Source organism: Spea bombifrons, chromosome 2, assembly GCF_027358695.1.
Source record: "Spea bombifrons isolate aSpeBom1 chromosome 2, aSpeBom1.2.pri, whole genome shotgun sequence".
Taxonomy (NCBI): domain Eukaryota; kingdom Metazoa; phylum Chordata; class Amphibia; order Anura; family Pelobatidae; genus Spea; species Spea bombifrons.
Window position 1 is genome coordinate 19,246,407 of NC_071088.1, and position 18,281 is coordinate 19,264,687.

The 18,281-nt window shown below is 38.7% G+C and overlaps 1 protein-coding gene across 1 annotated transcript in view; it reads right to left on the reverse strand.

Annotated features, from left to right (window-relative positions):
* Nucleotides 1-439: 439 nt before the first annotated feature.
* ADORA2B (adenosine A2b receptor) overlaps nucleotides 440-18,281 on the reverse strand; it is a 34,361-nt gene continuing 16,519 nt past the window's right edge. The window contains exon 2 of the mRNA XM_053457003.1: nucleotides 440-1,846. Within this exon, the coding sequence (XP_053312978.1) occupies nucleotides 1,165-1,846 (682 nt within the window). The 3' untranslated portion in view covers nucleotides 440-1,164. The remainder of the gene's footprint in view (nucleotides 1,847-18,281) is intronic.

Sequence of the window (18,281 nt, forward strand, 5' to 3'; positions counted from 1 at the left end):
ATTTGTAATCTTAATAGCTTTTTTGTTACTTTACAAACTGAATAAATTATAATAAAAAAATCTGTAATAAGTACATTGATGCAGTATGTAGACCTAGAGCATGCATGTAACAGCTTGTTCTGTGCAGACTGGAAAATCCAGTGTTTTGCGTTACACATGTTTATTTTCTTGCCGAATGGGGCGAATCTAATATTTCCTTTAGTCTCCATGTGTCTGTAAACTAGGGTCTGTGTTATGGGACTGGAGCCTCTACTTAGGATTTATGAGGCAACAGTACTATTGTGTAGTATTAACTACTCCCTCTTGCCTCAGCCTGGGAAATCCAGTAATTAAAAACACCAATGTAAAACAAGTTTAGAGATTTTGTTTACAGAAAAGTTTAGCCCATTCAGTAGAAGAGAAGTGAAATATAAAATGTCACAGAACAGATAGTGCCTTATTGTGCAAAATGTACACACATAGAACGACATAATCTCAGCTTTGGTATAACAAATTTACTTAAGAATGGACAGCCACTAGATTTTCAACTGCTGTAAACTACAAGTCCCATGATGCTAGCAGCTGGCAGCTACCACACATGCTTACTCCCAATTTAGGTTGAACACACTACCCTGTTGTTTTATGCCTGCCCTTGATTTTATCTAAAAGAATTAACGACTGGAGTAAATGTTTACCCTTCCTTTTATCTTGTTTAACTTCTCCCCCGTATTTGATCAGAATGTATTTTCAGCCAGTTAAATTTGACAAATATGGTAATCATTTATATTTAAAGTCTGTCCCAAACGTATAACTCCGTTCTTTGATTTTATATCTCCTGACAAACTTGAGTACTAAAACAAGGTGCTGATACAAGGTGCAGTTACCAAAGGACTGCGCTAAACCTAACCAGATCTTTGACTACGTAAAGGAAATGACAATATATGACAGCATATGGTCAGCACATCAGAGGTTGCAAAAAGTGTCAATAATATCTTAAAAAAAAAAAACAACTAATGGTGAAGAAATCTCTTAAAAAGAGCAAAGTGCAGCAGCAATGTGGTCAGTCGTCAAACTGTCAATGGTCCCAGCAAGAATATACAATGTGTCAATAAGACCCAATTACACTGGAATTTTCAATGCCAGTCACACCCAGTGGTATGAATGGAGGCATCTACATCAGTATCATCACATCAAGGTGTTCCCAGCACTTACAGTGCTTATTTGTAAGTGTCTGTTGTGGTTGATGCTGCCATTGGGGCATTTGGAAAAGTTGTCCTTCTTGCAGACTAAGTACTTTGAAATGATCTTGCGGAAAGTGTAACGGAAGTCCCTTATTTTATAGGCATAGATGATAGGGTTGACCACCGAGTTAGCATGAGACAATATTATTGCCATATACATTACCCACTCAGGCTTAGTCTTATTAAAACTGGGCTCAAAAAAAGTGATGCAGTTTAGAATGTGAATGGGCAGCCAGCAAAATGCAAAAAGGCCCACAATGATGGCCAATGACTTAGCGGCGTTCACTTCTTTTTGGAGGGTGGTCCTCGAGTTGTCTGAACTGATGCATTTAAGTTCAATTTGTCTAAGCTGCTTGCGGGCAACCATAAAGATTTTTATGTATATTCCCAGCATGATCAAGAGGGGAAGTAGAACACAACCAAAAAAATTGAAGTACACCATATAACTCATTGTGACCACTTTTTCAAATAAACATGGAACAGTGCAATTATGGCTCCTGGCTGATGGACATGCTTCGTCCAAACGGTTCCAGCCCATAAGTGGTGTCAAGCCAATTCCGAAGGACAAAATCCAGAACACAGCAATGGTGGTCCTAGCTCTTTTTCCAGTCACCAAACTTTTATACCTATAAAAAACAAAAAAAAACAACAAAAGAGCATTAAGTTTACTGAAAGTTCTTACTCAACAAGAACAAATACACATTGTACTGTCACAAAAAATGTATTGTTTGTGGATTTGCATTTTACTGTATGGCTTCAACCTAGAAGTCCATAGACTTCCAAGAACTATGTTCTTTAACTAAAATGTTTCAAATTTTGTTTTTATTTAAAGTATGACCATTTTCACAGTAGGATCAAATAGATAATTCTAAACACAAGCTTTTTTAAGAATTCTAAAACTACTCTACAAAAACTATTTTTGTAAATATGTTGTTGAAGACATTGTTTTAAACGGTAATGGCCTTAGCATTTAAAGGGAAGTAGTAGTAACCCATATCACATGAGCTACACAAATTTAGATAAGACTAGATTAGCCACGATATTAGACTTATATATTAATTGCTTAAATGGTCCACATCCATAGGGAAGTGGGCGGACAAGAGGGCAACTTTTCTGTCCTTCTCTGAAGCATGTGGACCATATACTGATCATAAGGGGCACTTGGGGTTACATGCAAATGTCTTTGGACATCATTTCTAACCTCACTATTTCTACAGCCAAAGCTCACTGAACTTTTTGGGATATCCTCTGTCTCATGGTAATGCTTTTTTGCAATACTTCCCAACCCAAGACACATACAGCCTGCTTGACTTTTATAAAACATAACACATAAAACATATTTTATGAGATTTTGATCATAATAAAAGTATGCTTAATATAAGGATTCTGCAATAACTCCTTAAGTATTCACGGCATTGATGATGACCGAAAATGTAATAAATGCTTGAAAACATTAAATAAAAACCTTGTTCTTGCCAAGTTCTGCACCACTGAAGCTTGATAAATAGCCATGTGAGAAAGTTCTCAGTAACACTGTTTCTGTTTGTGACTGAAAAGGCCTAACATCCTTGTTCTCAGGAACAAAAGCCAAAACTTTACATTATAAAATGCAATCAATAAATACCTGCTGCTACCCACCCCACAAATTCAAAATGTATGTTTATAACATAAAAGTTCTGCTATAAGCCCTTAGTTTGGTACACCCCCGTGTGCATGCTATAATTATCCATTTAGCATGACTCTTGAGCCGTGAACAGCAGGAAATGTTAACATTTCACGCTATGTCTAACCGAATACAGAAATATTCAGGGCACCACCCAAGCTTACAGGAGGAGCCCTAAGTGGCAGCTATATTTGGCCCCAGAATTTTAGAAGTCACAGCTGACATATTTATAGGATATTTTCGACGAGAGAAACGTTATACGTTGGGAATGCCTTCTGTAAACTTTACCAGAATCATAACAAACATGGAGACAGAACATACTGTAATGTGTCCAGAATGTGGCTAGTTAACCTTCTCATTCCTAGATAAACATCATGATATAATCAATGCTATTCATGAACCAGCAACTCTCTGCCACACTGGCTGCTGAGGACTATGACTCCCACACTGCTCAATCGGCAGGTGATTGACTCAACATCATAGGAACCATCATTCACATCAATAAGCACCGTCTAGCCTGGGGACAAATCCATCTGTGTGGTCCAGTAATAAACCAGAAGAACCCATTTGCCACACAATGTATTTTATATCTAAAGCCCATTCCTGTCCAACAAATTAACATAAATGGAATGCATAGAAACCGAATAAAAGAAACACCGAGATGATCCATTCAGGATGTAAATGCTACCTAAAGGCCCTTGTTACACTAGCCCCTGGGGGTTGGTGATCCTCAAAGAAATGTTTCAGGTAGTGGCCCAACCTTTTTAAGCTAGAGCAGCCCAGGTGGCAATTCCTCCCTTACACCCCAACCCCCCCCCGGGCAACAGTTATGCCATATGTGCCTATTCCGAATTTTAACAACAAGGTGAAAATGTAACAATAAATATTGAATTTAGGAATATATTCAGTTAAGTACTGATTTTCCAATATGATGAACACATTTTAGTTTTAGCTATAATACTTTTGGGTTGCACATAGTCTGGATAAACTATTACTTCTTACATACAGCTGGGTTTCTGCTGTGCATTTCCTATCATATCAGTCCAAACCTGGCCAGTGAGAACAAATATCATAAAAATGCCTCATGTGTCCATTAAATTGAAAATACATATACTTCATACTTTACAGCCTCATGTTCTTTGTAGCAAGTGTAAAAGAAACCACCAGTAATCAGTCAATGGGTATAACTGCCTGCCCTTGCTATAACATTGATTCTTTGCTTTCAATAGTTCAAAATGATCCATTCTGTCATCAACACACAACAAAGCACTTCTTCCTTCGTGTGAAAAGAATCTCATTTCTCATGGGTCAGGATCTAAGGAATAAACAGTGGTCAACATTCTCATTGTGAATAGAAATCAGTTGGCCACTTCAGTTCACCTCTATGAAGAGTTCAAATCAATATTCAAACTTGTTATCAATGAGCGAGCACATAAGGAAAAAACAATCCAGTTGCACTTGTCTGGTGAAAGGCTCTGGAATTAGCCTCTTAATCTTAAAGAAAATATATCCCAAGATAATATTTATTCAAAATAAATTCTACTTGATCTATATTTCCAAGGTACATGCCATAATAAAGCAAAGGTGGTTATGTACGGATACTACTATTAAGATATAAATTAACCCTTATTGTTAGTATTTCCTTGTTAATGTCCTTTCATCAATATATATGCTGTCTAAATATAATTTAAATGTTTTTGGCAATGCCATCTATTAATGGGTCCTTGGGAAGCCACTGCTGATGGAACTCCCAAGAAAAAGATTGAAAGCAGTTTGTAAACTCCGCAATAGTCCTCAATAAGCTGTCTAAAACAATTAGAAAATGTGCTGTGTTGACATAATCCTTTTTCTCTCCCTACTTCTCACTTTCGTACTTGAAACAGGGACAATTAAAATATCGCGGGAAAGGCTTATATGTTCTTGTTCTTATAAAAATATTCCAATAAAAATCAGCTGTTTCCAGCAACAATAGTCATTTACAACATTAACGTATGTGCTGTATTTCTGATCCACGTTATTTTAATTGGCAAAATTTCCTTTCCGGCCCTGTCAGTGATTTAGGCAGGGTATTACCTCTGCTGTAATAGTGCTAAAAGCTGCTGTTACTATGTAACACTTTGTATGTGGGACATGTATGGTAAATGGACACAGCATGAAGAATGGATGTGAGAATAAACATTTCCGAAGCATAGGCGGAAATGAGTGGGATTTGCTACCAAGTTTTTCCTCTTTTTGTGCCCTACAGGTTCCCGTACAATAATGAGACTCCAGACATTTAGTTTGCTTTAGGAGGTCTTATGACTTTTGAGCATAAGGAATTTATCTGTCCCTATCCAGCCTCCTTCTTGCAGACAGACTGCGTCCAGTATTGTGTGATATGTCTTCTCCTTCCCTGTGATATGGATCGCAATATCTTAACGTCCCTTGGAAATGTGGAGTGTTCTGTATGACCCTTTAAACTGCGCTATTTCTTCATTTCCTTTGCAGTACAAGATTAAATATGACATTTTAACACTAACAGTTCTATCATGAGACTCCTTGCAAGTAACTGGTAGTGAAGCCGACATACCTTGATCACTCTCTTGACATGAACCATGAACTCTAGATAATTAAGAAAATTCAAAGCAGGCGTGATGCTGAACGTAGCCTTCAAATTATTTAGTGGTTATGTTATGACTTTAGTGATGACCTTTGAATTGATCAAATGCTTTTCTAGTCAGTGACTTGAGTTATGAGATAATCATCCAACATTGTCAGTTTTAACTGGCAATGTCCAGAGCCAGTATTTGACACAAACCTCCAACATCTATTGATGCATTATCTTATAGGTATACAGTTGTAGGCCTGGTTGATTTGCCATAAGCAATAAGCATTCAGACAGTAAGAACTGGCTAGGTCTGGAGTGGGGCCGTTATGTGGACTTTTTGGCCCACTGAACTCTCTCAGTGACAAAACATTAAGATTTGTATGTCATCATCCCAAATTTCAACTTCAGCTGAAGGACTCCATGGATATGGCAAATTTCAGTAACAGTGATGGCTGCTGATAAAGATCTCTGTACACCTATAAAAATATTCTATTAAAAATCAGTATTACATATTTACAACATTAACGTCTGTGCTGTATTTCTGATTGGCAAAATTTGCTTTTCTTTAGACCCCAAACTTTTAAATGGTAGTGACCCTGCACCCACACAGGGTACCAATTCATTGCAAACAGCATGGTCCTCTATGTATTAAAGCCACAGTCTTGGTGAATTAATCAGCCACAGTTTATTGTTAATCGACGCCAGCAGTTAGTAACAGAACCATACATCCCAAAAAATCCCTACAAACAAAAGCCTAGCTCATCTGAGTTCTTAACATAGATGTCCCTTACTAATCAGGGTCTAAATTAAGTAGCTGTCAGAGACTGGGTCCATACAGACGACTGTAATGTCCCAGAGCGCCCAATGATGGTATTCAGGAGTTAATGCGCAGTAGACAGGGCCTGGTGCTGGGTAACCACTTTCCCCCGAGTGGTGAGCACCTAGGGTTGTGCGGCCACATACTAGGGCCCTGAAATAGCAGTGGATGTTGTCCAGAACAAAGCAGAACTTGGTGATATCCTGCAGGCACCCTGGAGCAGGCATGAGAGAGGGAGAGGATAGAGGAACCAATATCCTCAGAAGAGTCAGGCAAAAGAGGGCAAAGGTACATAAAATACAGACACACAAATATACAGGACTAGCCTAGGACTATATGATAACAATTGGAGATTCAGTCACATCATATGGCCATAGTATGCTTAGCCCACCACTACACAAAGTACTCCAATATACGGTGGGTCCTAGCGCCTAAACCTGCCTACTGAATTACTAATAAGCTGAAACTAAACATTGAATCTAAACACAAAAGGACATACCTGCAGACTGAGATAAACATAACAGATGGGTGGGGCACAACCTACAAAGGAAACAGAAGCTGATGCTAACAGCAGGACTGTAATCAAAGTATCAGAAGTAAACGGCAGAGCACAAGGAAATCCAGGAATGGATTACAGCAAAGGGGGAACTGTAGCAAGACAGGGGAACTGGAGATAAGCAGCTCCGCAGCCTGGATGGGGCCTGACGGTAGCAGCCATCATTCTTTACTGATGAGTGCTGGAATATGATAGGTTAGTTGGAGAGATCAATGATCTCCTTTGGAACTTGTACAGGGGGGAAGCCTGATCACCCAGTAGCATAATCTGCCCTGTTTTGTGGCTAATGCCTCAAGACCTGCAACCCTATCAAGTGCCAGGTTAAATTTACTGAATTATAAACTCAGCCACACTGTAACATTCCAAGTAATCATTAATAATAAATAGTTATCCCAACTGAAACCCACAGTGCATCAAACTTGTTCCAGGAAAACGGCAACATTTCAGTTGGCCTATACCTCCCAAGACGCCAGTCAGATGAAACATAGGCATTGTAGTTCAACAACAGCTACAGGTCTTCACATACCAGTCCTAAGGCCCAGACTATTTGTTGGGTAGAATAGTCAAAATAATTTCTATAGAAACAGCATGAAATGTATTTATAAATTACATCAGGGCTTGACAAATTTGTTGTGAATCTAGGCGCCAGGTAAAAAAGTTAGGAGCCAGGATTTTTTTAAACTAACAGTTGGTTAGGAGGGATCTGATCATCATCAGCCCACTTACTAAACTCACAGCGTTTGACCTGGAAGCACCCTGGACTTTCAGGTCAGTGCTGTTTTTTTATTATTATTATTATTATTATTTTAACCCTTTCAATGCTGATGTTCCATTGGAGCACAGCATTGACTGATATTTAGTCCCCACAAGCTTGTGGGGACAAATGTTAACCCCTGCAATGCCACGAATGTGTCATACACAATTGTGGCATTGAAGGGGTTAACGCTGCACTGTCGCTCTCAGGGAGCGATCAGGCAGCAGGGGGGTGTTGGGGCTGCTCTCCACACTCATGGGGAGACCAAAGAACCCTCTCCCCGGTCCCTGAAGCTGCCTCTGGCAGCTGGGACTCAATTGCTGGTCTATAGACCAGCCATTGCAGGGGGGAGTCTCTGATGACTGCTGTAGGCTTCCATGCCTACAGGAATCATCAAAGAGCTTGTGGGGGCTCGTTTTTGCTGTTGCTGGTCTGCCTGGGCTTCCAGGCAGACCACCAGCAGCAGAGCCCCTTACAAAAACGGGAATTAACCCCTAAATGCCGCGATCGCGGCATTAAAGGGGTTAACGCTGCACTGTCGCTCTCATGGAGTGATCAGGCAGCAGGGGGGTGTTGTGTCAGGTCCCCACACTTGTGTGGGGACCCAATCAACACACAACCTCCTTTCCTGAAGCTGCCTGTGGCAGCTGAAAACGCGATTGCTGGTTTTGCAGCAACCACGTTTTCAGCCTACAGGCTCACTCCGTGGGAGTGATCTCAGGCTCGGGGGCGGGCTCGCAGTGGCTGTGCTGTCTGCCCAGACTCCTGGGCAGACAGCAACAGCAGCGCCCCCGTGTGGTGACTCAGCCTCTTACATCCACATTTTTTTCTGGATGTAAGAGGCTGACAAAACCTAGGCGCCAGGACAACATTTTCTGTCGCCATGGCGACCTGGCGCCTGGGATTTGTCGAGCCCTGAATTACATTGTGTAAATGAAATGCATTATCCATTTTAATGCCATAATTACATTAATACCTATCAACATTTCATCAAAGTCACATCATAGTAAAGCCCTATCCCAGGCACACCTCTAGCACCAACCCCAAAACTAAAAGGTCCCTTTTAAATTTTAGGAGGTGTGACATACATTGTCTTTTTGTTTTACTATCAGCGTTAAAAATATTCACATTGTCTATTCAATCTATTATAAGGATACAATATACAAGTAGGAACAGAGTGATTTGGAAGTGTTTTGCAGCCTGATTATTATTACTATTATTGTTTTTTATTGATTTATATAGCACCATCATATTCCATAGCAGTGCACAATGGCTAAACAGGAGATAACAAGCAGTGCATCACATAACAATTTGGACTTACAAAAAGTGAGGAAGGCCCTTGGGACAAGTAAATAATTTTAATTCATAAATTCACATAGTCAAAACAGGATGCAAGGTCATTTCACTTACGATCAATTTGTCTGTTGCCAATTTAAGCATGTTATGTTAATAACAGCAATACATTATATATAAGCCTTTTTACCAGGGTCAAGGAAATCCAGTCATCCCTGCAAATGACATGCTCAGAGTTGCACAAATCCTGTAATATTCGATATACTTGATATGATAGAAAATCCTTGGGACATTCAGTATAAATGTTGTTTATGAAACATATTGATGATATTTTACATTTAAAAATACATTATTTATTTATAGTGCAGCCTTGTTTCACTTAGTTTTCATGTCTATCAAACTTTAGCACATTTATATAACATTTTCATGTTCAGTGCTTGCTATGTATTTTTAATTAGGAATCAGGAAATGATTATTTATTGTTTTATATAGCACCATCAAATTCCGTAGCACGGTACAATGGGTAGACAGGACATAACAAGTAGCACCCATAAATACATCTTTAGTGTACAAATTCAAGTGATTCCACTACTTTATTGTGCTGGGTAGCTATGTAAGGATTTGATAGCAGATGAGAACCATTTGCCCCATCTAGTCTGCCCATAATTTACCATTCATAATGCACTAATGGAATGATAAATTCTCAGGGCCGTGAATAATACTTTCACAGTTAATATTTTAATAGTCTCATCTAGAAATGTCATTATGTCAGGTATGGTAATAATGTTTAGTGAATGATACCCAATAATATTCTTTCCTTGACTTTATGCCTTGGATGGGGAGAATGGCACCCTGTATCATCACTAAGTGAGGAACTCCATAAAAGCAAATGCCAGCTATCAAGAAAGAAAGAGATTGAAACCGTAGGATTATATTGTGCTAACAAATTCCAACACAGCATATTGTGAGAAATTGAAGGGTAATTTCTAAATTTTAATATTACTACTGGTTATAAATAGTGTACATCTGTGTACATGACATCTCAATCTGTTTTCACAGTGTTAGGCCATTTTTAAAAGTCCAACATCTTCAGGTTATCAGACACCTGAAACAATGGGTTTCACATAGACTGTCTCCTCCATAACTGGGTTACACGTGTTTGCTTGAACTCTCTGGAAGGGTTGGATGAACCACTTTCTGGAAGATACAAGCGATTCTGGTATAACTAGTTAGGGACTGCAAGAGTCATTTTGGTGAGAAGAGCTCAGAGAACAGAAGTGCACAAGATGGTGTCCTGGTGAATGCTGTAACTGGAGAAATAGAGAAAGACGCATAGAGAAAGACTTGGAAGAACTTCATCAACGTTTTAGTGTTGAAGTATACCTTTTATTTTGTATCATTTCATGTTTTGTATATGTTATGTTTTATAACCTACAACAGTGACCTAATTCATTGCACCCTGTATCATCACTGAGGAACCACTAGGAAACAAGTGCCAAATATCAAGAAAGAAAGATCCAACTGTAGGATTACATTGTGCTAACAACACTCGATATAATTGTAAGTTTTAAACATGGCCCTATATAATTTATAGTAATTTTAAGATGAAAGTTTGTGTTTGTTTTCATGAAAGTGTAAATTACTAACAGGTATAGCCTTTACCTCTGGCACAGCACTGGATGAATGCTCAATGTATGAGGTACTTTCAGAATTTATCCACCTTATTAACAGAGGACCAAGTTAAATCCATGAGTACCAATTTCTTAGGACTCCAGCACTGGGTTAGTTCTAGGGTTTGTTGAGCTGAGCAGCATGCTCCCCTTCCAGCACACACTTTGCTTACAAACATTGGACAGAACCTGGTGGCATCTCCCTTCTCCTACTTGATCAGTACCCTAGGCAGCCGCCATTGTGGTTGCTGTGCCTGATTCAGAATATTGAATTAAAGGTTTGACATTTGGCAAGAGACCCAACCCTATATCGTTTAACTGACATTTCCAAAGAACAACATTGTGCTTATTCCCCAGAAATATATGATATACACAGCTCACTAACTTTCAGCTAGCGTGAATATAATAACATTGTGTAAGGATTTATTAATGCAATATAAATAGCATGGCTGGATAGAACATATTTTTCCCACCACTGTGAAATGGGGCATGCAGCTGGGCTTCAGAAACACATGTGTGATCCAAGGAAATAGCATCCAGCGGACCAGCCTTTTTGAAAAGTGTCTCAAATATTAGTCTCAAAATTACATGTTTTTGTTGGACTCATTCAGATCGTTTTTAAACAGGCTTCTGACAACTTGTTAAAAGAAAAAAAGAAAAAAGCATTAAGTTGCTCCGGTCCCAATGTATCACCTGTTACTTATGGCCTTTTTTTTAAGTAGCCAGACTGTTGTGATACGCACAAGTGTCCTTGCCTAAGCAAAGATACCCTGCTGTAAACCACTGTCTCGTCCAGATGACTGAATAGTGCCATTTAATCTAGAGGTTCCTCTTTGGCAGATTGCACTGGATCATTAATAAAGAAGGCATTCTCCTGGCACCTGTGTCGACCTGACGCTGCTGAACAGTGTGCCTGTTGTAGCAGTAGGTGGGGGCGGTATTAACTGGCATTAAGGCGACATGTGCCAGGTTTAGTGGGTTCTATAACCATATACTATGAATCCAAACAAATCTTGGAAATTCTTGAATAATATAGTATATTATTGCATAGTGTAACATGATATAGTAAAAAAGAAATCCAGGTGAACATAGTTCTTTTATGCCACTTGAGACTTTGCTGTTGATAGTATGAAGCAGTACTACAAAATCAGAAACATAGAATTTGACAGCGGAGAAGAGCCATTGGCCCATCTAGCTCATCAGGACTTTCCTTCTGTTGCAGGCCAGCCTTGTCTACTAAATGTTTGTTTTGCTCATACCCTATACCTCAATAACAGAAAAAATTGGGGTGCTAAAGTACTAGCTATTAAAATACATGAACTGGTCAACAAGCATTTCAATTTTGTGTAACCGATATATTTTAATATAAAGTGTGCATGCCGCATATGTCATAATTGACCTCATCATCTGAAACCTGAATGTGCAAGTATTACATAAACAGAAGACAAACTGATCAAAGGCACGTTCTTCATTAGTTAATGAAGTCTTAAACAGATTACTTTACTTGCCAGACTTCCCATCATGCCGTGGTATGCCTAAACAATGAAAGCTGATTCACCCGCATTTTTTTACTTCAATGCTTTGCAAAGCTCTGGGCATTCAAAAAGTAAAAACCTTCAATACCACAAATGTTCCAAGGACATACATTCACCCTTCATCATCTACCACGCCTTATTTAAAATAATGATCAAAAATAAATTTCTACATTGTCTCCCAAACTAAGATGGGCAACAACATGCTTTGCCCAGACTGTGTATTGCTGCTAGGCACTTGCTTAGTAACTATTTTGGCATGAGATAATGCAATCCGCTCCCTATGAAATTGGAGCTGGCACTTAAAGAAGCATCAAGCATCCCATTCAGCATTACTAATGAAACAAGTAGATACATTAGAAATACTGTATTATTTAATCTATAAGGAGTACAAATTAAAATGACCCTTTTGACCAATGTCCCTTTTGTGGTATGGTTTGTACACCACGTTTGGCTGCATGAAGCATTTAATCAGTGGCAGGAAAGCACCCCCACTGAAATTAATGGCAGAGCTTTCTGTATTTGCACAAGGGGGTCTTACCAAACTCCATGGAACTCTAGTGCGAGCCAGCACTGAAGCTGGATGGTGGTGAGTATAGCTTACATACGCTTTTGGCAAGCAAGATGTGTCAGCCAAACATATCTGGTGTAAGTAATATAGTATAGTAGTATAGTACAGTAGGTTGAAAAAAAGACTTCAGTCCATCAAGTTCAACCTTTCACACATACCTAATTCTAAAGTTGATCCAAAAGAAGGCAAAAAACCCTACTTGGGGCAATTACCAATTATGCCACAACAGGGAAAAAAATCCTTCTTGATTACATAGTGACAATCAAGCTCTATAACATCCTTCTTAAAAACGGGTGCCCAAAATTTATGCATGCCAATACCTTACTGGCTGTTGCAACCCCTGACTGGCACTGCACTTTGTTGCTAAGTCTATGGTCTACAATTATACCTAAGTCCTTCTCATTTTCAGCTTTTTCCAATGCAATGCTCTTAAAAGTGCATGCTTATTTTTGGTACCAAAGTGCATGACCTTAAACTTATCTATATTGAATCTCGTCTGCCACTTATTTGCCCAGTCCCCTAGTTTATCCAAATCATTCTGAAGCTACATCCTGGTCAGACTGTGTAACCTTACCTAATTTTGCATCATCAGCAAAAGTCTAGTAGCTGGGGATCGCAGAAGGAGGCAAATGCATAAGGGGATTCTGTGGGAACTCTCTGTGTATTTGCAAGTGGGAAAAATTACAATTTAAAGGGACACAGCTGTTATATTTATTAAAGTGCATATGATGGCTAGAGTGTTCCTTTAAAAAAAGCAAGCTTGCCCAGCTAACTCAAATTCCCATTAGGTATTCTTAGGTTTGAACAATCACTTTTTGTAGAAGAACATTAGACTTGCAGTTATTCTTTTCTGAGCTCTATGCAAGCTTTGAATTAAACTTACCATTGAAATCATATTTTGCTATATCAGATAATGGGCATGTTAAGTCCCATAGACAATTTATTCTGCAAGTAACCAAAACTCATGTGTAAAGCCTATGCATATTTATGAATCAGAATCTAAAAGTCGATTTTAATGAGATAAACCTGATTTTGGAATAAAAATCCTGACAAGTATTTACAGAGTGCTTTAATATGCATTCTTTATTGGTGAGGCTGCATGGGACACTTATGAGTTATGGCCAGTTGGGACTCGAAACGCATTATGCTTCTTCACAAGTTGTCCTTCTTTAATAAATATACCCAATTGGATCCAACTCCTGTGTGCAAGATATTTGCTTTGTTGTATTGTTTGGTCTTGTCTAGAGGGGATGTCAAGGGCTCTTTCCCTTTCAGGGATGATGTGAGTAGAGGCACAGACATGGATCATTTGGACTCTGAAGGTTACCAGGCATGTAGCCAGCAAAAAACCAAGTTGCAACACTGGAGTGTGCCTTTGCATTATGTAGGATCACCTCAGCCCATCTTGTATGACAAACTTTATGAACATGTATTCATCTTACCTTTAAACTCCCAGTTTAATGAACACTCCTAAATTTAATGTATGATGAGTTGGAAAGTTTCCACTAGAAAAAGTCCAGTAAGAAAAACCTCTTCAACATACTATAGGGATAATTGCACGCCATTGTTTACTCTGGTCACGCATAAACACATATGGTTAATCCTACACCACCATAATATATTACAGGAAAGAATGTTATAAAACACCTTAGATCCTACTTCAGGTGCAAAGTGCTAAATATGGGCAAGAAATATTGAGTTGCTTTCCTTGGTGATTGCTTTACATTTTAAAGCTACAGCCCAAAAGTACTCTTTATGTTTTTGGTCTTCAGTCTCCATGACTTGGTTTCCTCTTAATGGACCCAAGATCCTCAATGTACCCACAGTCTCAAATTAATGTAATCTTTTGCCCAATGTTGAAAGGATGTGACTTCACTTTAAACACTCGTATTAAACCATGAGATTAATGCAGGCACTCAAGTGAAGTGGTCCTCGTTCTTAAAGTCGCTATGGTGACTCTTGAAAATATTGTTTCATCATAGCAAATATAAAGACGGTTATAGTACTTCTCTTTGGACTGTCACATAACACACCTATACCATGGCAGCTCTGCATATTTTTTTGCAATCTCTCTATGTAAACACTGTTATTAAGTTACAGTGGATTGCTCAATGGTGTAAGTTAAAACAAATATATGAACAATATATTTTTGGGTGGATCATACTTCAGAATCAAGGCAAATATTTCTTCATTCACGCAGGAGGTAGGGATGCCTATCCTGTGCCCCTATGTGTGTTACACGCCTGGCAGCTTATTCTGCTGAATCTGCAGACTGTTTATTAAAAAATTAATAAATGTCACTTGATTTCCTAAAGTCCATACTCTCTTTTTGTCTTCCCTTTCATCTGTTACCCTCTAAATTTCTCTTATATCTGGAGGGACGTTGGAAGGTGGAATTCTTTAAATCAGCAATGAGCAATTGGTTTTTCAGGCAGCTTGCAGAATGTAAAATAGTCCTCAAGGGTCAAATTTAGACCACATAATAATATTTTAAAACTATCCTTTTGTTAGAGCAGACCACAGGCTGCTAATAGTGTCTGCGTCCTGGACATATTTCTGACAAGAGTCCATGTTATACATGTTTAAAGACTCAAGGGGAAAGTCAACCATAAGAAAAGGGACATTGGGCAGAAATACAGCCTAGTACCATTTAACGAGTAAAACAACGTGTTAAAGTTTATTTTCATTGTTATTTAATTACAGTAAACTGATGATTATTGAATTCTAGTGCTGCCCTGATACTGATACAAGATAAACAATGTCCATAAACACGTTATTTTTTGTTAATACAATTCAATATATTATGATGTGACATGTTTAATAATATACCTAACCTGCTTCTAAGGCCAAAGCAGAAAAAACAGTTATTCTTCAAAAAATAAACAAATTGTATATATACTGATTTAGCAATAATGAACCAGTCAATAATTTCTATCTACAGTTCAGGAAACCCATTTTCAAGGTACCTGTGAGGCAGAATGCAGCGTGTTTTCGCATGAAATATCTCATTTGTCTAACAATTCCTTATATTTACAACTGGCCAAGGTTAGGCCTGTACCACCATACCTGAACTCTATATTTCACAAATACACAGGAAGTTATGCTATAGTCAATAATGAATTAATAAACCTTAACAAACACGGTAATAAACAGTGGTTAAGTGTAAACTACGTCGGTGGGCGGTCCCACTGACGTCAGGGGAGTTCCCGCTGATGTCGGGGGACTTCCCGCTGACATCAGTGTGGCAGGAAATACCCCCATTTAAAGGGAAAAATGGGCGGGGCGTGTCAAGACCCTGCTCCGGCGACCCGGAGGATTCGGATCTTGACCCGGAGAACCGGAGGAGCAGCGCTCACCCGGCAATCTCTGGCTCAAACCCTGAGAGTTTCCAGGTATGATGATCTCATACAATAAAAGGCATTACTACAACACATGTTCTAAAAATAGATTATATGTATGTATATATATTAGACTTGTGCATTCAGATTCGTACGAATTGCAAATGTACAGAATTATGGTAAATTCTGTGATTCATATGAAGCCACGAAAACGAGGACAGACCCCCACGAATCGGACAAAAATGAAGCAATAAAAGCCACATTCACTCACACTCTCGTTCCTGTCCACTCTCTCTTTCATGCTCTGGATGGAAAACAGAGCATGAACAGCCTGGAAAAGGAATTTGCTTGTGCTATCCAACAGTCTTACAAACTATCAAAGTAAATAGTGCGTCTAGACAGGGCAGGTGAAAACATTATTCTACCAAAATGAATGGTGAAATGTTGGAATACACATGGGAAGAGAAATGTTTGCATGAGATATGTGATGATAAATAATTTGGTTACTTTAGTCTCCTGGATTTTTTCTATCTGCTATAATGCTTCAATCCCTATTTGGTCTTGTCATACGTTCAGGATAGCCTTTACCAAATACACATGCAAAAATTCCCTTCCTTTGGCAAACTTTGTTACTTTTACTGGGTGGCTACACCTGTCTAAGATTCAGTACCAACCATATGCCTATTCCACGCATGTTCAAATTTCTTCACTGTGTTAAACTCTACCACTTCTGCTGGGATGATGTACAACTTAACTACAACCCTCTCAGTAAAGTAAATGTTGTAAAACTAGGCCTCTGACATTCTAGATTAGACTGTTATTTGGTTCTTTGCTTGGGCCCCTGTAACTTAACTGTGTTGTAAGTGACTCCATAAACTCCCTATGTGATAACGACCCTCTAGCCTCCCTGCATAAGGTACCGTGAATCTGGCTTTGGCTCACAATAAAAAAGCTCACTGGAGCAAGCATATGTATATAATGCAATGTATATCCTGTGCATTATTTTCTCCAATAACACCATTATGTATGATCTATATTTAATGTTCACTCGGTTGACTGAGGAATATACGTACTGTAGCTTGACAACAACTGTCAGGTTGCATTCCCCTTTTGCAGACTGACAAAGAACAACGTATCTGATTGTAATCTACAAGAACAGGTTTAATGACAACTACAGCGGTGTTAGGAAGAGAGTATGGGGTGTTTGCTGATTGCCTGGAACACGGCTGATGTTCACGAAAGCAATACATAAAAGCAATGACAACAGCTTGGACATAAGTGCTTAATGAGCCAGTAAGTGAAGTCCTCTCGTATCTCTCTATACAAATAAAAATACAAGAGGCAGGAAGAGGACACGTTTTTATCAACAATCCGTCTTCCATGAGAAGCTAACACAGCCTACATCTGATTGTAGTCTTTCCTTTCCAAAAATGTTTAATGGTTCTGTTTTTGGAATATTTTGGTTTCTTCGCATGTACCTTAAAGGATTATGAATTCATTTTATTTGCTGTTCAGAAGACACTAAGAATATTTTTTGTTTTCTTATTGATTTAATTGAACAAGTGACTTAACACGGTTTTGAAAGCACAGTACACCACAAAAACAGTTTAATGGAAAGTTAAAGAAAATCATGATTAACGCCTATATTATGTTTCTAAGAAAAAGAGTTTGGTGACTTCCTAGAAGTGAGCAAACCACGAGTCTCTGTGTCAAAGCCAAGGAGCCAGAATGGGCCAGAAATTGTTTTATGAGAACAAGCACAATCCATGCCCAAAATGTAATAGCAATGTTGTTTAAAAAGAAAATACAAATTGGTACATATATAATTCCCCCCTTACCCCCAAGCAACCCAACAGATAACTTCCACCAACACATGGCTGGCTTAAGCTTGCCTGGATATGGCTCGTCATTCTCTGCTTGCCTGGTGCATTTTAACCACTTCTCAGTTCTGTACTCTACACATACAACTTTGAATACACCAGTCATGCTGTGGCATTAGAGCTACAAATTCTCAAAGGGTGGTATCTCTGGGAAGGAGTGGGGTAACAAACTTTCCACCTGCAGTTCTAAATCTGTTTCCACCTAGAGCATTCAATCCATTTACAAAATACATTTTAAAGAGGAACCTCCAATTTTTATATTACTGCATCAGATTAAGAATATATTTTCGAAAATATACACATACATATTTTACATAATATATTTGTGGGCAACTGTGTTAACTCAATTAACTTAGCTCAGTTTACTAAACAAACACTCTGACTCTTTATAATACTGTCT